Source organism: Somniosus microcephalus, unplaced genomic scaffold, assembly GCF_052327205.1.
Source record: "Somniosus microcephalus isolate GS21.2 unplaced genomic scaffold, FLI_Smic_1.0 unresolved_chr4, whole genome shotgun sequence".
NCBI classification, from domain to species: Eukaryota; Metazoa; Chordata; class Chondrichthyes; order Squaliformes; family Somniosidae; genus Somniosus; species Somniosus microcephalus.
This window is the reverse complement of record NW_028225182.1, coordinates 12,079,242-12,104,625: the sequence shown is the minus strand read 5'-3', so window position 1 is coordinate 12,104,625 and position 25,384 is coordinate 12,079,242. Positions and strand designations below refer to the sequence as shown.

The following is a 25,384-nucleotide window of genomic DNA, read 5'->3' as shown; positions in this document are numbered from 1 at the left end:
GGTTTCTTTGCAATCCCAAGACTATTTCGATAATTACATTTAAATTATTCTAGAGCAAAATATTTTTTTAATTCATTCACAGGATGTGACCATTGCCGGCAAGACAGGCATTCAATGCCCATTGCCAACGTATTTTCCAAGGTAGCAAGCCAGATACTGTCATTCTATGTGACACTGGGTCCCTAAAAAAGAAAGATAGAGTCATGCATATATAGTAATATACAGTTCTAACCCATAAACATTATATCTGGATATCTGTATGTGTATGCATACATGAAATGTAGAAATTAGTAGCTATTGATACTAAATAGAGACAGAGAAAGATTTATAGATTATTATCTACTAAAAATATATATATCTGTTTCTCTGTTTGTGCGTGTAATTATAATATTTAGATATTGCTAGACCAATGAAGTCAATGGCCACAATGTTTACGGGGAAGCGGAGAGGGTGTGGGGGATGTACACAGAACAAAGAACCCGGTTAGACCGGGGACGAGGAGGTCTTTCTGAATTAAACAGCAGGTCCACATTATAGTTTTTTCTCCCGTTTGTCGCCTTGTTACCGGTCAAGTAGACATCCTGGCAGAAGGCCGGGTGTGAAAACCAGCGGCAGGAGGTCACAGCCATGGACACTTGGCATCAGCCCCCGGCAATCTGGAGTGGGGAAGGTCAGTGATCTGGACCTGGGTGTTGGGGGTTAAAGAGAACATCGCGGGAGTGGGGACAGTCGGTGATATGTGCTTGAGGGTTAGAGAGACGGCAAAGCGGGAGGAGTAGGTCGGTAATCGGTGCTCGTGGGGTGGCGGTGGTTTGATGGGAGGGGTCGCCATCCGCTGGAGGGAGAAAGCTGCCATCGGGGCCGGAGAGGGGGGAAGGGTCGCCGATCGCGGCAGGTGGAGAGAGAGGTGGCAAACGGCAGAGGGAATGCTGATCGCTTCTTTGTGGGACCAGCGAGAGTCCTGGTCCTGCTGGCCCACAGGAAGTGCTGAAAGAGGCCATTACATTATGGAGCCGGCAGCTCCCGCCTCACTTTCACTGCTGGGATTCCCCACCCCTGTGAACCTCCACCAGCATCAGAAAACGTTAAATCCCTCTCCCAATTGCATTGTAGAAGCCCGATTTAAATATTTTAATTAAGTGTCCCAGCCCTCTACTGCCCGGGGTGTCACAAAACCCAGCACCAAACAGCAATGGTCGCCTTTTTTTCTTTTTTATGTACCCCGCTCGCACCCACCCCCCCACACTGCCCCGCCCCCCACCTTGCACCACAGACAACCTCCCGCCCGTCGTGGGGGGGTTAACATCGAGGCCAATGGAACTGAATATCGGGCAGAGCGCCTGACAGGCCAAAGAATGTAGGCTGACTTTTTTTAAATCCCCATCCAGCGAATTGCTACCCCCATAATATATAAACTGAAAAAAAAGGAATATGTATGTTCGGTTATATTTCAATTAAAAACAAACATGTTTTTCCACCATTCTGAGAGACGCTTGCAAAAGCTCCAACACAGGCATCACATCCTCAGCATAGCGGAGAAAATGAGAAGTAGCGAACCCCGCCTCCGACAAACGGCACTGTTGCCTTTTACACCACCCCTGAACAACACAGCTTCACAGAAGCTGCACACTGATGGTGGAATGGAAGCTGATATCAGTTATGCAGAATTGAAGTTCTCGCAAACTTCTCGACAGCAACAACTTCCAGCACCTCCGTCCAGCAATGCAGGTACAGGAGCCGTTTCTTCAGTAAATAGCAACATAGCTTTAGGGTAACCAGGCAGTTACTGTTGTCGCTCTGTGGCATTGTGCTGACAGGTACGTCCCATTTTAATTACCACCTTTGAAATTTGTGTCTGTTTAACTCTTAGATACTTGAACGCTTTGGAGTTGCATCGAAGACATACAGTCCACAGGGGTCCAGGCACGAAGCCTGATCTGTTCAGGGTTTGCTGGTCTGGACACGGTCCTGACAGCCGCATATTAAGGATCTGAGGACTCTCATTTTAGCGGGGACGGTTAACGGGGGATTCAAGCTGCAGATTGCCATCCAGTTACTCTGTCCAGAAACAGTGGGCAAGAGGTTCTAATGGGAGCTGTATTGGACGGGATTCCCGTCCATGCTTAAATATCGTTTGAACTGGCCGGCTCCAACATGAACAATGAGAGCTCGGGCCAGTGACCAGAAACGTGACGGATATCAGTAAAACAATGTTTAGACTTTTTTGAGCTGTGCCTAAATGTTTTTTCTTCTGAAGGAGGGACTGGGGTGGGGAGTATATTGGAAAAATCATGGATTGTTCTATAAGCAAATGCATTTATATGTATTGTAACTCAATCTGGCAATCTCTCTATGTATATATATGTGTGTGTATATACATGTATATAGTAACTCAATGTGGCACACTCTCTCCCTCAACATATATATCTGTATGTGTGTGGGTATGTGTGTGAGATTGTGTGTGGGTATGTTTGTGTGTGTGGGTATGTGTGTGTGTGTGTGTGTGGGGGGGTATGTGTGTGTATGTGTAATACAATCTGCACTACATTTCAAGCAGTGTAAATTCTCAGTGAGCCAAAGTTCACTGCTGTCTCTAGGCAGCCTACCATGGCGGTTTTTCAATTCTGCACTGCCAGGAACAGCAGCAGGAGATTTTGATGAATGGAGTAGACCATTTTTTGTTGAACTTCATGTTTTTGAATTTTATTTATGTACAGAACCAAGCTATTGCGGGCATTAGTATTTCCGTTATTTTCTAAAGTAACTTCCTGATTTGATTACATGTTCACCGTTCACAACAGCTGTTTCCTGTGCATCCGGAGACCAAAGGGAAGTTGCAATATTTTTACTGCAAAGTTGTTTTTATACCAAATGTTTATTTCACAACTGGTTCGTAAAAAGCATATATTTTCCCATAAGATTTAGAAGTATTGCTGCCCCATTATTATCCAGTAAATGCACTGTCCGAAATGGTACTGAAAAATACTGGTTACAAGGTGAAGCATACAGGATAGAAAAATGAACTCAACAATTAAGCAGGTGCCATAGACAGATGGAAAGGTGTACTACATAGGTGAGAAGATGAAGTGGAGATGAGAGAACCTGAAATGACAAGTGAGGAAGAAAATGCTACAGATGAAGTAAACCGATCAGAAGGCAAACTGGACAGAAAGAATGATCCAGACAGGAGGAACAGTGAAATAGACAGCTGACTCGGCGACCCAGACAGAAAACACAGTGACCTAGGTCGATGACATGGTGCATTAGACAGATGACACAGTGACTAGTCTTGGGACAGCATAACCTAGCCAGGTTAAGTGTAGAACTAGACAAGTGATACAGTGACCTAGACAGGTTACACAGAGAACTAGACAGGGGATATGGTAACCGGGACAGGTGAGACTGTGACGTAGGCCTGACACAGTGATTAGATAGGTACCACAGTGATGCAGACTGGTGACACAGTTAAATCTACAAGTGACACAGTGAACGAGAACTGTGATAAATTTACCTAGACAGCTGACACAATGACGTCGACAGGAGCCACTGTGAACTTGACAGATGACATAGTGACTAGGTCCTGTGACACAGTGACATAGGTAAATGACACATTGACCCACACAGGCGTCTCAGTGAACTAGACAAGTGACACAGTGGACTACACCTCTGATACTGTATCCTAGGCAGGTGACACTGTGACCTAGACCAGTGGCACAGTAAGCTAGACACGTGAACATTAACGTAGACAGGTGATCCAATAACCTAAACAAGTGACACAGTAACATAGACAGGTGACAAAGTGATCTAGACCAGTGACACAGTAACCTAGACACGTGACACAGTAACCTAAACAAGTGACACAGTAACATAGACAGGTGACAAAGTGACCTAGCCCAGTGACACAGTAAGCTAGGCACGTGACATGGTAACCTAAACACGTGTCAAATTAACCTACACAGGTGACAAAGTGACCTACACAGATGACAGCATGACCGGGACCTGTGATACAGTGACGTAAACCTGTGACACCGTGAGTTAGACAGGTGACAGAGTGAACTTGACCTATGACACAGCGACTTAGAGAGGTGAGACTGTGAAAGACACAGGTGACAAGGTGACCTATATCTGTGACGTTGTGAAATAGACCTGTGACACAGTAACTTAGACAATTGATACAGTGAAATAGACAGGTGGCACAGTGACCTCGACAGGTGTCAAACTGACCTAGACCAGTGCCACAGTGACCCAGACAGTGGGAATTTTTAATTAGTTAGGTGAATGGTGAAGGATTCAGGTGAGACAATGAGCGAGATGATTGAAAGATGAAATATTATGGTAATACGTTACGCAGGCAGGTGAGACGATGAAAGATGTGAGAGATTAACAAATCAGGTGGGTCGGTGAACGAGGTCGAGGAAATAATACCGATTCAGGTAACACGGTGACCTGGACAGGTTTGACAATGAAAGAACCATTTGATTGTGCGGCGCACACAGATGAGAAGGTGATTTATACATGTGACAAGATGAACTTGGTGGGAGATAACGTTAGATTGAAAAGTGAGAAGGTGGATTAAAGAAGTGCGAAAGCACACAAAACGGAATAGTTGGTGAACTAGATTAACTAAGAGTGTGAACTTTGACTGGTGAGTAGGTGAACTAAACATCTGAGACAATACAGCAGGTGATCACGAAGATGATTGTAGCATATTCATTCAGCACGTCGGTACATCGCCAACTCTCATGCTCTCTGCGCTCGTCATGCTGAAGGTCAGGATATTCTGGGGCCTGAGGTCAACTGTAACGGTGAGAGAGCCAATTGCTTCTGCTTATTATTTTATCATTTCCAGACCATCAAGCCACAGGTTGCAAGTATCGTGGAAATGCTGTGTGCAGTCCATACTTGTCACGTGCCCTTAATGACGGCTCGGAGGTCAACTTTCTGACCTGAATATTGGTGACGTAGCCACATCTCCGAATATGGTGGTTGCAGCAGTGATGCGATTGGAACACTGGATCAATTTGGGCCTGGTCTGCATGCGAGACAGTTCATATCTCTGATGTATCCAGGATAATTGGATTGATGCGCGTTTTATAAAGGACAAGCTTTGTTGGAAGCAAGGAATACGATGACCAAAATTTGTTGTCCACGTTCAGCTTTACCGAGCGCCTTCGGGCAATTCTGTATCGTAGTTCAGGAAAGATTGAACATGACTCCTGGCTCAGAGATCCTAGATTTGTAAACCGCTTCACGCAAGCCACAGTTTTACCTGCATTCTCCAGATTAGACGGATGCGAGAGAAAGCTGCTGAGTGAATGGATCAGTGTCTTTTTTCATTTAACTGGTATGCCTCAGGGGCCAATTATAAAGTCAACTACATAAGTCAAACGCTTAACTAGACAACTGAGAATGTGGACTAGTCAGTTAAGAAGCTGGACTACACAAGTGATAAGATTAAATAGGCATGTGAAAAAGATGAATAAACAAGTGAAAGGTGAAAGAGGCAAGTCAAAACATGAAATAAGCAGGTGAGCTGCTGAACCAATAGTAGAGTTTGTGAACTGTTGTGGTAAGAAGATTAACCAAACGGGTAATAGAGGAATTATCAGGTGAGATGGTTAAGAAATTAAGTGCGATAGTGAACAGGGCAGTTGAGAAGGTGAATGTTAGCGTTGCGTTTATAGCGAAAAGTTGGCAGCCCGGAGATCATGAATTGAAATATCACCAGGATAATCTGTTTAAACTCAATTTGATCAAGCTGGTAATTTGAGCAATAGGTGCAAAACGAGTTTGCTTCCATATTGTCGTAAAAATGCATCACAAAATGTGTAGTAGACGTTGGAGAAGCAGGCCGATACATGTCAGATATTGAACTATGTAAGTGAGAATGGAATTGGAGAGGCCGGAACCTGAGCAAAACAAGTGAGAAAGTGAATTACATAGTTAGGCAGTAGAAATAGATAAATGAGGAGGTGAGCTACTTAACAATTGAGAATATGAGATACACAGATGAGAAGATTGAAGTATACAAGCCAAAAGTTACATGGAAAGGAGACGTAGATAAGTGAGCAGGTGAACTGTTTAGCTGATGAGGTGTGCCATAAAAGTTCAGAAGGTGAAATAGACAAGCGAGAATATGAACGAGACAGATGAGAAAGTGAGTGGCCAGGACAGAAGGTGAACTGCAGAGGGGGAAAGTTGAAGTTCACAGATGAGAAAGTGAAATGGAAAGGTGAGCAGGTGAAACAGACAATGAAGAAGGTGAGCTGTACTGATTAGAAGGTGAAATAGAGATCTCTGAAGGTCAACTAATACAAGAGAGAAGATAACCTAGGCAGAGATGAACTGGTCAAGTGACAATGCTCTTTGGCAGATGAGAAACTGAACTAGACGAATGAAGTTGTGAAGTTGAAAGGTATGAAGATAAGCAGATGTGCACAGCTTGGAAGGAGAACCAGACAAGGGAGAGCATGAAATTTACAGTTTTCGAATTGAAATAGAAAGGTAAGATGGTGAACTACGAAGGGGAGAAAATGACCGAGGCAGTTAAGAAGGTTAAGCAAAGAGAAGAGATGTGTACTACACTGGGTGGGGTGGGTTAAAACCACCACAAATCTACTGCTGCCCAGTCGTATAGCGTGAACCTAGGAACATAGGAAGGATTTTGGAATATAGGACAATAATCGGCCTCTTGAGTCTTTGCGCGAGTCAATTGCATCATGTATGATCTGTATCTTAACTCCATCAATCCGTATTGGTTCTGTAACGCTTAATACTATTGCCTAACTAAAATCTGTTGACCTTAGCTTTGAAATTTGCAACTAAATTAGCCTCAAAATCTTTTTGGGGCAGGGAGTTCCAGATGTGCACTACTCTTTGTGTGCCGATGTCCTTTCTGACATCACTCCTGAACGGCCTCGCTCTAATTGTAAGGTTAGGCCCCTTTGTACTGTATTATTCCACCAGAGGACATTGATTCTCTCTATCTGCCCTATGAAGTACTTTACTGATCTTAAAAAGCACAATTAGTCCATCCATTAATCTCCTTTAATCAAGGGAATACAAGGATAGTTTGTGCAATCTGTCCTCATAATGTAACACTTTAAGCCCCGGGAGAATTCCAGTGAGTCTGCACACCACCCTCACCAAGTCTAATACATCCTTCCTGAGGTGCTGTGCCCAGAGCTGAATGCGATACTCCAGATGGGGTCTCACCAGAGCTCTGCACAGCTGTAACATAACTTCCATCCCTTTGTATTCCAGCCCTCCTGAGATAAAGGCCAACACTCCATTAAATTATTTTTTGGTACCTGCCACTATGTTTTAGTGAATTCTGTACTTCGACCCTTGAATCTAGCTGCTCTTCCACAGATCATAGCTTCTCGCCATTTGGTAAATTCTCTGATCCCTCTTTCTTCAACCTAATGTGGTTGACTTCACACTTTCTCACGTTAATCTCCATCTGCCGCAGTTTTTCTCACTCACTTATCCTAACAATTTCCCTTTGCAACGTTCTGCTCCTATCTACATTATTTCCAGCGCCACCTTACTTAGCATCGTCGACAAGCTTAGGTATACTGCTCTCTATTACTTCATCCAAGACATTTATAAAAATAATGTAAACATGCACCTCAGTACAGATACCTGAGGGCACCACATGGCTCATCTTGCCAATTTAAGGAAATATCCATTATCCCCAATCTCTGTCACACACCACCGAACTTATTCAAGCCTATAGATTGCCTCCAATTCCATGCACTCTAATTTTTGTTAACAATCTATTAAGGAAAACCTTGTCGAATGCCTTCTGGAAGTATATATTCATAACCTCCATAGACAGTCCCTTATCTACAACGTCAATTAGCGCCTCAAATAATTCAGCTAGCTTCGTTAGACATGACTTACCGTTTACAAATCCAAATGTTCAGTCACTCTGTCCCTAATAACAGATTCTAGATACTTCCCCATAGCGGAATTTAGAGTCATGGCCTTATATTTTCCGAGTTTCTTTCTTTTACCCTTCTTAAATTTTGGAGTGACATTGGCAAATTTCCAAAGCAAGTGCGCGCTTCCTGAATGAGAGTCTTTTGGAAGATCTGACTAACGCACCAGCAATTCTCAACCTACTACTTACAAGTCATGGGCTGGAAAACATTGGGTCCTGGAAGTTTGTCTATCCTTAATCTCCTTAATTTCTCCATCAACATTTTTTAAACTTATATTGAATCTATTTAGTTCTTCCCCTTGATTTATTGTTGGATTTCCTTGCATCTCTGGTATTTTATCCTCATCCTGCACTGCGAAGACCAATACAGATTCATTATTTAGTAAGTCTGCCATTTCCTGAATTGCAATTAGAATATTACCTGCAGCTATCAATCATAGAAACAGCCCAATATTCAATCCAATGAATTCAGATTTACACGCAAATGGCACATTGAAAATGTTACGAACAAATGATTTAGGAGCAGGAGAAGGTCACTCGGTGCCTCAATAACATTTCACCCCCTTGCTTATCAAGAATCTATCTACCACTGCCTTAAAAATATTCAAATACTCTGCTTCCACCGCCCTCTGAGAAAGAGAGTTCCAAAGACGCTCGAACTGCGGTGAGAAAAATAATTCTGCTCAACTCTGTTCCCTATATCTGGCTGGGAATTTTAAAATCCAACAATGATGTAAAATGTACGGGTGTATAATACGTGGTGTATCCAATATCACCACTTCTTTAAACTGAACAAATGTAAAATTAGCCCTCAGTGTTTTTCTTTCTAATGAGAGCAAGCCCAGAATCCCCAGTACTCCCGAAAACATAAACACTTCACAGGCAACAACTTTAACAGTCTATCATAAAATGGTTAACAAACCTTTCCTGATTACCATTCAATATTCTTAAAATTATAAATTCATTGCTCTGTACCTTCCTTATACAGATGTTACGTGATGCACATCACCAACAAATTAAATTTGTTGCAAATGATTTCAGTTACTCTTGAATGTATCGCAAACTCCTCTGATTTCACTGATCAGCCCAGAGCCACATATATTCCATTCTTTTGTTTCATTTCCGTTAATTCGCCAAACAATTTCTCATTGCAGATACCAAGAAATCTGTCGTCTGGAAGGCGCTGGCAATAGTCCTCCTGGTCACCTGTTGCGTTCTAATTGCTACACTTGTTTCGCAAGTAATAACTGGTCAGTAAAATTAATTTGATTATTTTCCTCTTAATAACTTCATTTTATCTCATCCTGGTTCACGTTTGAGACACAACAGGCAGGAATAATTTTTAATGCTTTCTTCGTCCTATCAAAATAGTCCTAGGAAAGGTACAGCACAGGTTATATAGAGATTAAAGCACCGCCACACCGACCCATCAAACACAATCAGGGATGTTGCAGCACAGGTAATATAGAACATAAGAACATAAGAAATAAGAGCAGAAGTAGGCCAATTGGCCCCTCGAGCTTGCTCCACAATTCACTAAGTTCATGGTTCATCATCGACTTCAACTCGACTTTCCCACCCGATCTCCATATCCCTTGATTCCCCTAGACTCCAAAAATCTATTTATCTCAGCCTTGAATATACTCAAAGACTCAGCATGCTCAACACTCTGGGGCAGAGAATTCCAAAGATTCACAAACATCTGATTGAAGAAATTCCTCCTCATCTCAGTCTTAAATGGCCTAACCCTTATCTTGAGTCTAGGCCCCGTCGTTTTAGATACACCAGCCAACTGAAACAACCTCCCAGCATCTACCCTGTCATTCCAATTCAGAATCGTTTATGTTTCAATGAGATCACTTCTCATTCTTCTAAACCCCGGAGAGTATAATCCCATTCTGCACAATATCTCATCATAGGACAGCCCACTCATCCCCGCAATCAATCTAGTGCGCCTTCATTGCACCGCCTCCAAGGCAAGTATATCCTTCCTTAGATAAGGAGACCAAAACTGTACACATTACTCCAGGTGTGATCGCACCAAGGCCCCTTGCAATAAAGGCCAAGATGACATTTGCCTTCCTTATTGCTTGCTGTACCTGTATGCTAGCGTTCAGTGCTTCTTGCACGAGGACACCCAAATCTCTCTGAACACCAACATTTGAAAGTTTCTCACCATTTAAAATATTCTGTTTTGCTATTCTTCCTACCAAAGTGAATAACCTCACATTTTCCTACACTATAATCTATCTGCCAGCTTACTGCCCACTCACATAGTCTATGTATATACCTTTGCAGACTCTTTGTGTTCTTTTCTCTGCTTACTAACTTTGTATCATCAGCAAACTTGGATACATTACAGTTGTTCCCTTCATCGAGGTCATTAATATAGATTGTCTATAGCTGAGTCCACAACACTGATCCTTGCGGCACCCCACTAGTTACAGCCTGCCAACCTGAAATAGTTCCGTTTATCCCTACTCTCTGTTTTCTATCCGTTACTCAATCCTCTATCCATGCTACTATATTGCCCCCAAGCCCATGAGCCCTAATCTTGTGTAATAACTTTTTATGTGGCATCTTATCGAATGTCTTTTAAAATCCAAATATACTAGATTCAGTGTTTCCCCTTTAACTACCCTGCTAGTTACATCCTCAAAAACTCTAATAAATTTGTCAGACACGATTTCCCTTTCATAAAACCATGTTGACTCTGCCTAATCATGTTACGATATTCTAAGTGCCCTGATACCACTTCCTTAACAATGGATTCCAGCATTTTCCCGACGACTGACGTCAGGCTAACTGGCCTGCAGTTCTCTGTTTTCTCTCTCCCTCCTTACTTGAATAGCGGTGTTGAATTTGTGACCTTCCAATCTGCTGGGATCATTCCAGAATCTAGGGACTTTTGGAATATCAAAACCAATGCAACCACCATCTCTTCAGCCACTTCTTTTAGAAGCCTAGGATGTAGGCCATCAGGTCCAGCAGATTTGCCGGCTTTTAGTCCCTTTAGCTTCTCTAGTACCTTTTCTCTAATTATATTGATTACATTAAGTTCCTCACCCTCATTTGACCCTTGATTCCCCACCATTTTTGGTACGCTTTTTGTGTCTTCTACTGTGAAGACAGATACAAGATATTTATTAACGTTTCTGCCATTACCTTATTCTCCATAATCATTTCTTCTGTCTCAGCCTCTAAGGGTCCAACGTTTACCTTTGCTGCTCTCTTCCGTTTACATACTTGTTGAAGCTCTCACAATCTGCTTTTATATTTCTTAGTAGTTTTCTCTCATATTCTATTTTTGTCCCTTTTTTTATTTTTTGTTGAATCTTTGCTTCTTTCTGAAATTCTCCTAATCCTCAGGCTTACCGTTATTCTTTGCAACATTATAAGCTTCTTCTTTCAATCTAATGCTATTCTTAACTTCTTTAATTAGCTAAGGTTGGCTCACTTTTCCCGTAGAGTTTTTGTTTCACCATGGAATATATTTTTATTGAGAATTATGAAATATTTGTTTAAACAGTAGCCACTGCTTATCTACTACCATACCTTTTAATCTATTTTTCCAATCTACCTTAACGAACACGCCCCTCATACCTATGTAATTGGCGTTATTTTAGTTTAAGAGTCTAGTTTCGGACTTAGACATGTCACTCTCAAATTTAACGTGAAATTCTATCATATTATGATCACTCTGCCCCAGACGATCCTTTACTTTGAGATTGCTAATTTACCCTGTCTCATTACCCGATAAAAGATCTAAATAACCTGTTCACTGGTTGGTTCCATGAAATATTGCTTGAGGAAACTGTCCCGAATGCATTCCATGAACTTGTCCTCCAGACGACCTTTGCCAATTTGATTTGTCGAGAATATATGAATTTTAAAGTCCCACAAGATTATTGAACTACCTTTGTTGCAAGCTCCTACTATTTCTTGATTAATATACTGTCCAACTTTTCATCTACTGTTAGGGGGCTATATACTACTCCTGCCAGTGTTTTCTGCCCCTCGCTATTCCATATCTCCATCCATACTGATTCTACTTCCTGATCTCCCGAGCTGAGATCCTTTCTTGCTACTGTCCTTACGTCATCCTTTATGATCAGGTCTAATCCCGCTCCTTTTCAATTTTGTCTGTCCTTTTGAAAGGTCAAGTACCCTGGAACATTTATTTCCCAAACTTGACCACCTTGCAACCATGTCACTGTAATGGCTAATAGATTAATCCCATCTATCTCTTTTTGTGCCACGAGTTCGTCTACCTTGTTGTGAATGCTTCGTGCATTTAGTCAAAGGACCTTTAATTTACATTTTTAACACGTTTCCCTTCTTTGAGCTGATTCTCTGTTGCACTGCTACCTTTAAACTTTCTGTCCCTTCCTGTTACACTCTGCTTAATTTTTATCCAAATCTTTACACTGCTATATTGCCTTGCTGTTTCTCATTAGCGTTCTTAATGTAGCTTCACCTGACCCCTCCCTATCACCCACCCCCTATTTTTTTAGTTTAATGCCCTCTCTTCAGCCCTCATGATTCGATTCGCCAGGACGCTTTCCCAGCCCTGTTTAAGTGGAGCCCATCCCGACGGAACAGCTCCCTCTTTCCCCAGTCATGGTGCCAGTGCCCCATGAATTTTCACCTCGTTTCCCACACCACTCTTTGAGCCACGCATTTAGCTCTCTGATCTGCTTGACCCTATGCCAATTTGCACGTGGCTCAGGTAGTAATCTAGAGATTATTACCATTGCGGCTATGCTGATTAATTTAGACCCTAGCTCCTCAAACTCCCTCAGCCGAACCTCATTATTAGTTCTCCCTATGCCGTTGGTTCCTACATGGACCACAACAACTGGATCCTCCCCCTCGCACTCTAAGTTCTTCTCCAGCCGTGAGGAGATATCCTTAACCATGGCACCAGGCAGGCAACAAAGCCTTCGGGACTCTCTTTCGCGGTTGCAGAGAACAGTATCTATCCCCACGACTATACTGCTCCCTACTCCTACCACATTCCTTCCATATCCCCCCACTTGGATGCCCTCTGTAAGGGAGTGCCGTGGTCAGTATGCCCATCCTTCCTGCAGTCATTTTTCGCATTCATAGAGGTATAAAGTACCTCATACCTTTTGCCAAGGTCGGGGACTGAGTCTCCTCCATCACAAGATCTTGACTCGCAATCAGAGAGTAAAGCTGCTCCGCACTGTCACGTCAATATTTCTCAGGTTTGTAGAACACGGGTTAGATAGTGAGTAAAACCTCGTGTGAACAGTCGCCTATGGCAGGTACATCAAAAGTTATATCGAGAATAAAGCTCCTAATAAGCTGGACCCTCAAATACTCCCGGGGCAAGTACAGCACGGGTTAGATACAGTTTAACGCTCTCCATACACTGTCCCATCAAACATCCCAACAGCGCACTTGAGTTGCAAACGCTCCCAGTGGAGCACATTCCAGATTCATTCACATGAGATTTAATGTGGAATAAATTTCCTCAACAATCTCTGTAAATTATGATGTTTTTCCATGCGCATTACAGTATCCCATAAAGCAGGTTGGATGCAACGTAAAGACTAAATGTCCGTTGTCCCCACAATACTTTCCAACTGTATTGCTATTGCATTATTGATATTCATAAACAACTATCAATATTTGTGATTTTATATAATTTTCAAAAGATTTCAGAAGCAGTGAAGCAATATATCTTAGAAACAAAGAAACATAGAAGATAGGAGCAGGAGTAGGCCATTTGGCCCCTCGAGCCTGCGATATCCATGATGTCCTCAGCATCGCGAATGCTCAAGTATGTATCGATTCGCAGCTCCAGTGCCGCAATGCAGTCTGTCAGTAGCTGCAGCTGGATACACTTCCAGCACACATGATCGTCAGGGGCACAGGAAGTGTCCCTCATTTCCTACATAGTGCAGGAGGAGCATGCCACGGGGCCGAGCTGTGCTGACAGGATTTACCCTTCAATTAATTTCAGCCGTGATTGATAGTTTGTCTTAATTTATCAGATTAATTGATGTTGTAAAAGTTTCACGTATTTTAAGGATATTTTCTTCGCATGGAAAATGATGAGCAACTTACGACCCTGGAGAAACTGCATCGTAATGTTACACATCTCCAGGAAAAATACATGGAAATCTGGAGAAGATTTTGTGATCAATTGGTCGCTCCTGGTATGTATAATAAAGATTAACATTTCAGGAATATATCCATCCGTCCAACTGTTAACATAGCCACCCACTCATCCATGTCACAACCAATTAATTCTGAGATCCATTTGTACACATCTATATCTATCTATCTAGCTATCTCGCTATCTATGTAGCTATAGATCGATCTATCAGGTAAACTGGCTACAGCAGATTGGCCGCCAGCCCCTTATTGAGGTGCAATGAAGGACAATCGTGTGGCCGATCATCTGCCATCAGTTTTGCGGACATGCCAAATTTGAGTTTTAAACCATATGTATCCATATTCTATCTCTAATTATCATGTTTTCTATCCAGTGTCACATTTATATCTCCATCCATGCACCCAGTTATTTATTAGTCTCTCTGTTATCTTTCTAGCTGACCATCTATTTAACTATCTATCCATCGATCTACATAATACATTTATTTCTGAATTTCTACTGAATTATGTGAACAATCCCTTTTGTCTTTCAGAGTGCGATGCTGTAATGTGTTCAAACGAATGGAAGTTTTTTAATGGAAGTTGTTACTTTTTTTCAACTGTTAAACGGAATTGGATTTCAAGTGCGAACTATTGCATTGGGAATGAATCCCATCTTGTGGTGATCACTAGTAAACATGAAGAGGTGAGATTTCATACTAGTGTCAAAATCTAAACTCGATATCAATTTAATAAGAGCAAAGAGTATGGGGATGAAATTTCCAACCTGCACTCGTCCATCAGTGATTTTTGCTCCCATTAAATACATGGAAATAGAATGTTGTGCAGTCGAGCAAAGAAGTGTTTTTAAGGCGTGTTCGATCTACACCATAGAGTCCCTTGGCATGTTTTTATTCGTTCATGGGGTGAGGGCATCTCTGGCATGGCCAGCATTTATTGCCCATCCCTAATTGCCCTTGAGAAGGTGGTGGTGAGCTGCTTTCTTGAACCGCTGCATTCCCTGTAGTGATGGTACTCCTACAATGCTGTTAGAGAGGGATTCCCAGGCTTTTGAAACATCGACGATTAATGAACGGCGATAAAGTGCCAAGTCAGGATGGTGTGTGATTTGGAGGGGTAGTTGGAGGTGACCATGTTCCCAGGTGCCTGCTGCCCTTGTCTGTCTATCTCGCGGATTTGTGAGGTGCTGCCGAAGAAGCCTTGGCGATTTTATGCAGTGCATCTTCTAGATGGTACACAGTGCAGCCACGGTGCGTTGCAAGTGTCGGGAGTAAATGTTTAAGGTGGTTTATAGGGTGCCAAGCAAGTGGGCTGCTTTGTTCTGGATTGTGTCGAGCTTCTTGAGTGTTGTTGGAGCAAGTGAAGAGCATTCCAGCAAACTCCTAACCTGTGCCTTGTAGATGGTGGAAAGGCTGTGCTGAGTCAGGAGGTGAGATTCCTGTCCCAGAATACCCAGCATTTGACCTGCTCTTGTAGCCACAATATTAACGTGGCTGGTCCAGTTATGTTTCTCAAAATGCTGACAACCCAGGATGTTGATGGTGCAGGATTCGGTGATGGTAATGCCATTCAATGACTAGCGGTGGTGGTTAGACTCTGTTGTGGGAGAAATTCATTGACTGGTAATTGTGTGGCGGGATTGTTACTTGCCACTTATCAGCCAATGCCTGGATGTTGTCCAGGTTTTGCTGCATTCGGGCATGGACTGTATCATTATCTGAGGAATTGCAAATGGAACTGAACACTGTCCAATCATCAGTGAACATCCACACGTCTGCCCTTATGATGGAGAGAAGGTCATTAATGAAGCAGCTGAATTTGTTTGTGCCTTAAACACTGCACTTAGGATCTACAGCAGCGTTGTCCTGGGGCTGTGATCATTGGCACACAGTCACAGTCACACACACCCTCGCAGTCTCACACAGACATACAAAGACAGAGGTGCACAGTCACCAACACACACATGCACATGGTTAGAAACAATGTCACAGACAAAACCCACATAGACACAGACACAGACACACACACACTCGCACACATACAGAAGAATCTCAGACACAGACAGGCACAGAGACACATGGCTGAATGTAAGCAGCCCCACTGCGTTGGAGTCTGGTTAGGAATGAAAATTTAAAAATCTGAAACCCCACCACATCCTGCCTCCAACCTACTCACTTCTGTTTTTATCAGAGGCAGGACAAGCGGTGGGAGTCAAGCCCCTCTGAGGAGACGGGTACACAATTCAAATATATTAATGAGGTTGCCAACCTGTTTTAACCTACTTTGCAGGTTTTATAAGTGGCTGGCCGGGTTTCCCAGGCCTCGTTAAACCAAGCAGCTGAAGCAGGTGTAGAGAGTTTAGGCCAGTTATGTGCCTTTACAGCACTGCTTGTGGGCCAAGCAGAGCCGGAGTGCTTCCCCGGAGCCCAGGCTGCCCCACCATCAGACCCCCCCATAAAATACACACGAGACCAGACACCCTGGAATCGAATACCCTCAGCGATCGAACTCCACCCACCCAGATCCTCGCTGCCCCTGCGGCCTGCGACAGTGTCCTTTACGCCCGAGTGCAAGCCAATTAGGTCAATCAGGCTGACCTCCTGGTGGGGCACGTGTCAAATACAAAAATCTCACGCTGTGGAGATAATACGCAACAGCATGCTGGGAAACCCGGTCTTACGGATTTCCCGACCGATTCTCTGCCCCCGCGATATGTAACCCACCCCAGTTCATGTCCAGGTTATAGAGACATGCCCAGACGCAGGCAAACAGAGGCACTCACGCACACATACATACAGTCACAGACAATAGTGCAAGTGTCAAGCCCGGAATGACAGATGCAAGTAAAGTGTACAGCAATGTTCATATTCAACTACAAAGCATGTAACAATTTTCACTTGATATTCAATGGCACAACCTTTACCGAATCCCCCACCTTCAATATCTTAGTATCACCATTGACCAGAAACTCTACTGAACAAGCCATATAGATGCCGTGGCGAATAGAGCAGGACATAAAGAAGGTATTCTGTGGCGAGTGGCTCACCTCCTAACTCCCCAAGCCTGCTTACAAAGTACAAGGCACAAATCATGAATGTGTTGTGATTATCTCCACTCTCCGGGATGGGTGTAGCTCGAACAATGCTCCTAAAGTTCGAAACTATCCAGGTAAAAGTAGCCCATTGAGCAGCACCACATCCATTGGATTATAGATTAACTCCCTCCTCCTCCACCAGCCCACCGTGCCTGCAGTGTGTGCACTATCCACAGGAGGCACTGCAGCAGGTCACCAATGTATCTTCAGAAGCATCTCCTGAACCCAGGACCTCTACCACCTAGAAGGACCGGGGCAGCAGGCGCATGGGAGCACCATCAGCTCTAATCCTCCCTTTAAGTTACATGCCATTCTGAACTGGACATATTTCGATATTCCTTCATTGTCTTGGACGAAATCCTGGAACTTCCTATCTAACAGAATTGTAGGAGCATCTTTACCGCAAGAACCACAGCAGTTCAAAAAGGCAGCTAACCAGCACCTTCTCAAGGAATCTAGCATTGGACAATAAATGTCAGCCTGTCCAGCAAAGCCCTCATCCTGAGAATAAGCAAATAAAAACAATCACACACACACACACACACACACACACACACACATACACACATACAGAAACATACAGAGACGAACACAGATACACACACACTCACTCACACAGTCGCAAACACTCACATGCTGGTTTTCTAACAAATGAAGGGGTTTGCAGTCGGCTATTATCTGATAAAGAGGCCATTCGGATGTGAAGTCTATCTGTCACAGTCTCTTTTTCTGTCTCCTTCGCTATCTCTGTCTATCTCTGTGTTGCTGCCTTTCTTTTTTCTTCTACTTTAGCAAACTTTTTTCGAATTTTCAGCATTGGAACTTACATCCCTTGTTCCTATTACCTTACTGCCCTATACATTTTTTCTACCTCCGCTCCATGAAGCCGCATTGCATTTAAATCCAGTTTCCTCACCACCTTCAATCTATGCTCATTGTCCACAAGATCTAAATCCGTCAATTCCTCAGCTCTCTCCACCTTTTAGTTGCCACCCTTGGTTTAGTGGTATCACACGCATGGGTTCAAATCCTGCGCCATTGACTTGAGCAGCTAATCCAGGCTGGCTATTCTGGGCCCCACTGAAGAAGAGCTGCACTGTCAGAGGTGACGTATTTCGGACAGAATGTTAAACCGAGGATTGTCTGCCCTCTCAGGTGGACTATGTTGAAGAAAAAAAGGATAATTTCTGTTTAATATTTATCCTTCAAACGACATCAATAAACTAGATTATCTGGTCACTATCTAATTACGAATATAAATTCGCTTAAGAATAAAACCACCACGGGAAAAGTGGTCCAATCGTAGCTAACAAGAGATGTTAAAGATAGTATTGGATTCAAGGAAGAGGCTTATAATGTTGCCAAAACGAATATCAGGCTAAGGATTGGGAGGATGTTAGAATTCAGCAAATGATGATCAGGAAATTGATGAAGAGAGGGAAAAGAGAATACGAGAGTAAAGAAGCAAGAGACATAAAACAGATTGTAGTAGGTTCTATAGGCATGTAAAAAGCAATAGATTTGCTGAAGTAAATGTGGATCCTTTACAGGCAGAGACAGGATAAATAATGAAGGAAAATAACGAAATGGCATATTCATTAAACAAGTACTTTGTATCTATCATCATGGAGCAGGACACAGCAAATATTCCAGAAATAATGAGGAACCAAGGGCCTAGTTAGAATGAGCAACGTAAAGAAATTAGTATCAGTAAAGAAATAGTACTGGAGAAATGAATGGGCCTAAATGTCAACAAATCCTCTGGACCTGATGACCGACATCGGTGGCATTTAAAAGAGTTGGCTACAGAGAAAGTGGAGGCATTGGTTTCGATCTTCCAAAATTCCATAGATTCTGCAAGGGCTCCCGTGGATTGTAAGGTACCAATTGTAATCACACTATTTAAGAAAAGAGGGTGAGAGAAAATGGGGAACTAGAAATCAGTTAGACTGACATCAGTAGGCTGAAAATGCTGGATTATATTAATAATGATGTGGTAACAGGGCACATAGAAAATAATAATAGGATTGGCAGAGGTAACACGGATTTATGAAAGGGAAATCGTGTTTGACCAATCTGTTAGAGATTTTTGAGGTTGTAACTGGCAGAATAGATAAGGGGGAACCAGTAGATGTGGTGTATTTGGATTTTCAGAAGTCATTCATAAGGTGCCACACATGTGGTTGTTAAACAAAATTAGGGCTAATGAGATTCAAAGTAATATACTAGCATGGATTGAGGATTTGTCAACGGACAGAAAACAGAGATTACGAATGAAAGGTTAATTTTTTGGTTGGCAGTCTGTAAATGTTGGTGTACAGCAAGCATCAGTTCTTGGGCCTCAGCTATTAACAATGTGTATCAATATCTTAGATGAGAGGACCGAGTGCAATGTATCCAAGCTCGCTTCAGATACAATGCTAGGTCCATATGTAAGTGGTGAGGATGATGCAAAGTGGCAACAAAGAGATACAGAGAGGTTAAGTAATTGGGAAGAACATGACAGAAGGAATATAAGTTGTGTACATATAAAGTTATCCACTTTGGTCGGAAAATAGAAAATCAGAATTTGTTTTAAATGGTGGGAGATTGGAAATGATGGTATTCCGAGGGACCTGGGTGCCCTTGTGCATTAATCACCGATAATTAACATGTTGGTACAGCGAGCAAGTTGGAAAGCAAATGGTATATTTGCCTTTATTAGAAATCATTGGAGCATAAGAGTAAAAAAGTCTTCCTGCAATTATATAAGGCCTTAGTTAAACGACACCTGGAGTACTTTGTGCAATTTTGAAAGAAAAAGAAAGAATTTATACAGCGCCTTTCACGACCACCGGACGTCCCAAAGTGTTTTACAGCCAATTAAGTACTTTTGGAGGTGTAGTCACTGTTGTAATGTAGGAAACGCAGCAGCCAATATGGGCACAGCAAGCTCCCACCAACAGCAATGTGATAATGCCCAGATTGTTTTTATATGTTAATTGGGGGATAAATATTGGTGAGCTCATCGAGGTTAATTCTTGCTCTTCATCGAAATAGTACCATAGGATCGTTTACCTTCACCTGAGAGAGCAGAGGGTTATTGGTTTAACGTCCCATCCGAAATATGGCACCTCTGACAGTTCAGCGCTCCCTCAGTACTGCCCCTCCGACAGTTCAGTGCTCCCTGAGTACTGCCCATCTGACAGATCAGCGCTCCCACAGTACTGCCCCTCCGACAGTTCAGCGCTCCCTCAGTACTGCCCATCTGACAGTTCAGCGCTCCCACAGTACTGCCCCTCCGACAGTTCAGTGCTCCCTCAGTACTGGCCCTCTGACAGTTCAGCGCTCCCTCAGTACTGCCCCTCCGACAGTTCAGCGCTCCCTCAGTACTGGCCCTCTGACAGTTCAGCGCTCCCTCAGTACTGCCCCTCCGACAGTTCAGTGCTCCCTGAGTACTGCCCATCCGACAGTTCAGCGCTCCCACAGTACTGCCCCTCCGACAGTTCAGCGCTCCCTCAGTACTGGCCCTCTGACAGTTCAGCGCTCCCTCAGCACTGCCCCTCTGACAGTTCAGCGCTCCCTCAGTACTGTACTGGTGTGTCAGCCTAGATTTGTTGCTTATGTCTCTGGAGTGGGTTCGATGAACCCACAACCTTCTGACTCAGAGGTAAGACTGCTACCAACTGAGTCACAGCTGACAATGTTTTGATCTTCTAACCTAAGGAAGGATATACTTGCCTTAGAGAGAGTGCAACAAAGGTTCATTGCATTCATTCTGGGATTAAGAGAATTGTCCTATGAGGAGAGATTGTTTAAAAAGGATTATATTCCCTAGAGATTAGAAGAATGACACGTGATCCCATTGAAACATAAAAATGCTTAAGGGGCTTGAAAAAGTACAAGCTGGGAGGTTGTTTCATTTGCCTGGGGCGTCTAGAACTAGGGGGGTTACAGTCTCAGAATAAGCGTTCGGCAATTTAGGATTGAGTTGAGGAGAAATTGCTTTATTCTAAAGGCTGTGAATCTTTACAATTCTCTACCTCAGAGAGCTATGGATAGTTAGTCATTGAGTATATTCAAGGCAGCGGTCGATAAATATTTTCAAACTCAGGGAGTCAATGTATATGGACGGGAAGGTAGAGTTTAGGTAGAAGATCAGCCACGATCTTATTGAGTGGTAGAGCAGGCTTGAAGGACCGAATATTCTTATACTGAGATCCCGCTGTGCTCAAACTGGCTGCTGTGTTTCCGCTCATTACATCAGTTGCTAAAGTTCTTCATTGGCTGTGAAGCACTTTGGGACGTCCTGAGGTAGTGAAATGCGCTATAAAATGCAAAGCCTTTGTTCCGTTCATTTGTTGTTTCTTTCTTTATATCTGTATTTGTTTCATTCTGTTTTTATATCTCTTCCTTCACAATCAACTTACTTCAAAAAACTGTTTAACGTCACTGCTTATTATGTTGCCTTGTCTCCTTCCTCACTGTTTATAACCAATGAGCAGTGCTACAGAATCAGCGACGGCCCTGCAACCAGGTTTTTACAATTAATAATAGTAACAATAATAATCTTATGAATTGTGTAATATTTTCATTCCATGAAGGATTTTGTTAAGGACAGAGATGATGATCACTGGATTGGGATGACGGATGAGGAAAACGAAGGCACCTGGCAATGGGTGGATGGTACAGGCCAGCTCTCTGAGCCTAAGTGAGTACCGAGAGGTGTGAGTGAATGGACAGGATGCAGAAAAACATTCCAAGGGATCTGGGTGATGCAGTGGCCTCGGGACAGATCGGATTCCTGGAATAAAATCATGTTAGTCTGCACAGCCTGCCTGTACAAGAAACACTATGGAGATCATTTTAACTTACGTCAAAAGCGTAAAATTGTCGGTATCAGACCGCCCGTGAATTCTACATCTCGACCAATTTTCCTTTCCTGTTGCCTTTGACAAGCTGTTACAATTACCCTCTGGGATCAGGTTGTATCCTTAAAAAGCTTTCTAGGGTGAATATTTACTTTTACCGCCAGAATAAAATGGGCTCCGAGGATTGGCCGGTGGTTTTAGTTTCTGTACATTTTTCATTTCAACTGATTTCAATGTTAACCAATAACGGACAGGCTGTAAGGCGGCGGCTGATCTAAGAACGCCCGTTTTCCATCGGGCTAGAAGAAGGGAAATGAACCGCACTGCATGTAGATCCATACGGAATTAGCAACTGCAATTAGAAAGCTTAAATCTTTATCTAATAAGAGATTATTACATTTTGATGTGGGTATATGTTGCCTCATGCTAGGTACCCTGAGATGGTGGAGAACATTCTTTTCCTAATTGTAGCAGTTTGATGCATCTCAGTAGCTTGCTAGGCCAATTTAAAGGACATTTAAGACTCAACCAGCTCAGTGTCGGACTGGAGTCCGATATACACCAGACAGGGTAAGGGCAGCGTGTTTCCTTCCGTAAAGGACAGCAGTGAACCTGTTGAGTTGTTACCACAATCTAACAGCTTTATGTTCACTTTTTCTAATAACAGCCTTTGACTAGCATATATTTTTCTCAGATTTCAAATTCTGAAACTGTCATGGTGGAATCTGAACTCACATTCTCTAGATTATCGATCTATGCCTTTGGATTATTAGTCCAGTCATATAGCTCTCAAATTACCGCACCCTAAAACACCAAAACCACCGTATCCTATAACCTGTACACTATCGTATCATCTAGCTCCTAAACTGCAGTAAATTATAACCTATACACTACCTTACCCTTTAACCGCTAAACGGTCGTAATGTAAAACCCATACACTACCGTAACTTTTAACACTGACACTAGCATACCATATAACTCAGACACTGATGTAACCTATATGCCCTTTAGTACGGTTTCCAATATCCCATACACTATCATAACCTATAATCCATGCACTCTTTACCTTATAACGCATACACTAACGTAGACTATCATACCATAAAAAACCAACAGGGCTGCACCCTATCACCTGAACATTAGCGCATCCGATATTTGCTACACTAGGATACACTATAATTTCTGCATCACCATACCCTATAACCGCTAAACTACCGTCCTCGACAACCCCCTGAACTATCGTTCACTATAACTGCTAAAGCACAGCACACTATAACCGCTACAATATGGCGTCCTATACCCCTACACCACTTTACCATACAACCACGACACTGCTGTACTTTATACCCCTACACCTTTCCATCCTATATCAGTTACACTAACATATCCTATAAGCTCTGTGCTATTTATTCTATAAACCCTACACCACTGTACCTGTAACCACTACACTACCGTTCATTGCAATCCTTACACAATCTTACCTAAAACCATTAAAATACATTACCTTATACCCCTACACTACCGTACCATTTAACTCCTATTTTATCATGCCCTATAACCCCTACACTACCGTACCCAGTAACACATACACTGCCATAATCTATAACTGCCAAAACACATTAGCCTACGTTACCAGACTCAATAACGCCTACACAACTGTACTCTATAACACCTAAAATACCATACAATATAAATACTAAGGTAGATCACCCTATTACCCGTTAGCTACCGTACCCTATAACACCTGCAATACCGTACCCGATAAATAATACACTACCATACCCTATAAAGCCTACACTACTGTACCAAGAGGAAATGGTAGCTTATATTGACTGGCAATTCCCCCTGAGGTTCTACCCATCGTCCACCAGTAATGTTGGTAGAAGTTCGACAGGAACCCCCAGATATGTGGGAATTGCTCGGAGCAGAGCCTGAGTTGCTACCAGCCGGTTTCTGTTACTGTCAAGGGCGCAGTTTTATCCCAGTGACCTTTGGCAGCCTCTGCCCATAGGGCACATCAGACAAGATCCCCTCCTTGCCTGTTAAATGGTCCACTGATATGAGGGGATGAAGGTCCTCCTAGTCTGTCCTGCTCTTCATTTCTTGCCCTAGCTTAGATGGGGCTGCCATCGAAATTCCACGGAACTTATGGCAGCCCAGTAGAAGAACCCCGAGAACATTCACCTCAATGGTTTGCAGTAGAGCTCACGTGGCAACGGTTAGGGTTGGGTCAAGAGTCTGAATCCATTCAGTGCTCAGGAATAACTGAGGCCAAATCCTTCACCGGTTCCTACCCTTTCAAGTCAGCTAACTTCAGACAAGCCAGCATTGAAAAACAGGGCCTTCTGTGACTGTGCAGCTTATTAGTGCCTAACCCCACGAGCCACCTCGAGCTCAGAATGACTGGGTTCAGGAGGAGGTAAAATTCTGTAACTAAGGAATGCTGATGACCCGTATTCCAATCGGAAACAACACAATATTAACTTTCATTGAACTAAAAGGATTTTTCCCACTCACACGTATACTGACATTTGTTTGTTCTGTGCAGATTTTGGATAGACAATCAACCGGACAACCACAATCACCAGATTGCCCAATGTCAGGCTGAGAACTGCGCTACTGTCAGTAGTTCGGGCTGGAACGACTATTGCTGCGCCCTGGATTGCAAGTGGATTTGTGAACGAAAATCAGCCGCTTCTGTCGTGTAGCGTTAGTTTTGCGGAATTCGCTGTCATTTGCACAGAAGCAGACAAAGTAAGAAGGGAGGAATTGCCCGACTCGCCTGAGGATTTTTGTACATTTCTGCATTAATCCCGAAACTGCAAGGAATCTACAGCAGGTCTATATTGGGAGCGGAATGTTACTGGAGAGACCCTTCCAGAACATCCTGAGTCAGTCACTTTCTTCCACAGACACCGACTGAAAAACTCCACATTCCCAAGACGCTCTTCTTATGTTATGATTGCACAATCCAAAGCTTCCCTTTTGTTTGCTTATACTAGTTGCTATAAGCTTTCGGGTATATTGAAGCCGATTGGCTCAAAGCAGATCACATCTCCTTATCAGTTGAATATAGGCTGGTTGTGAAAGATTTCAGGAATAATGTTTTAGTTTCCAGAAGTCTACCCAACGCCTTAGATAATGAATACTAATTGACTTCGACTTAATGATGAACGTTTAAAGAAGTGTCTCAGCCTCACTTCATTCATAGATTTAAGTGGTATTGCCATAATAACATAGCAGTGACAGAGTTACAAAAGATCTTTGTTTCATTACATTAAAACCGAGCAGTTTGTATATTCAAGAAGCATAATGTGCAGCGTGCTGTCCAATAAAATATTGATTACTTTC

At 42.9% G+C, this 25,384-nt stretch overlaps 1 protein-coding gene across 1 annotated transcript; it reads left to right on the top strand.

The window, feature by feature from the left end:
• Positions 1-766: 766 nt before the first annotated feature.
• Positions 767-25,384, top strand: LOC147089578 (C-type lectin domain family 6 member A-like). Its single transcript, XM_085977186.1, has 6 exons — positions 767-1,728; positions 9,100-9,195; positions 14,002-14,130; positions 14,623-14,774; positions 21,767-21,873; positions 24,582-25,384. The coding sequence occupies exons 1-6, from the start codon at positions 1,467-1,469 to the stop codon at positions 24,739-24,741; spliced, it is 906 nt and encodes a 301-aa protein (XP_085833312.1). The 5' UTR covers positions 767-1,466; the 3' UTR covers positions 24,742-25,384.

What these genes read in the sequence shown, in the direction of transcription:
- LOC147089578 (XM_085977186.1), top strand. Translation starts at nt 1,467, where the DNA reads ATGTTTTTCCACCATTCTGAGAGACGCTTGCAAAAGCTCCAACACAGG. An exon ending in TGTTTCGCAAGTAATAACTG is followed by an intron (nt 9,196 to 14,001) that starts GTCAGTAAAATT and finishes ACGTATTTTAAG; the next exon opens with GATATTTTCTTCGCATGGAA. An exon ending in GGCCAGCTCTCTGAGCCTAA is followed by an intron (nt 21,874 to 24,581) that starts GTGAGTACCGAG and finishes TGTTCTGTGCAG; the next exon opens with ATTTTGGATAGACAATCAAC.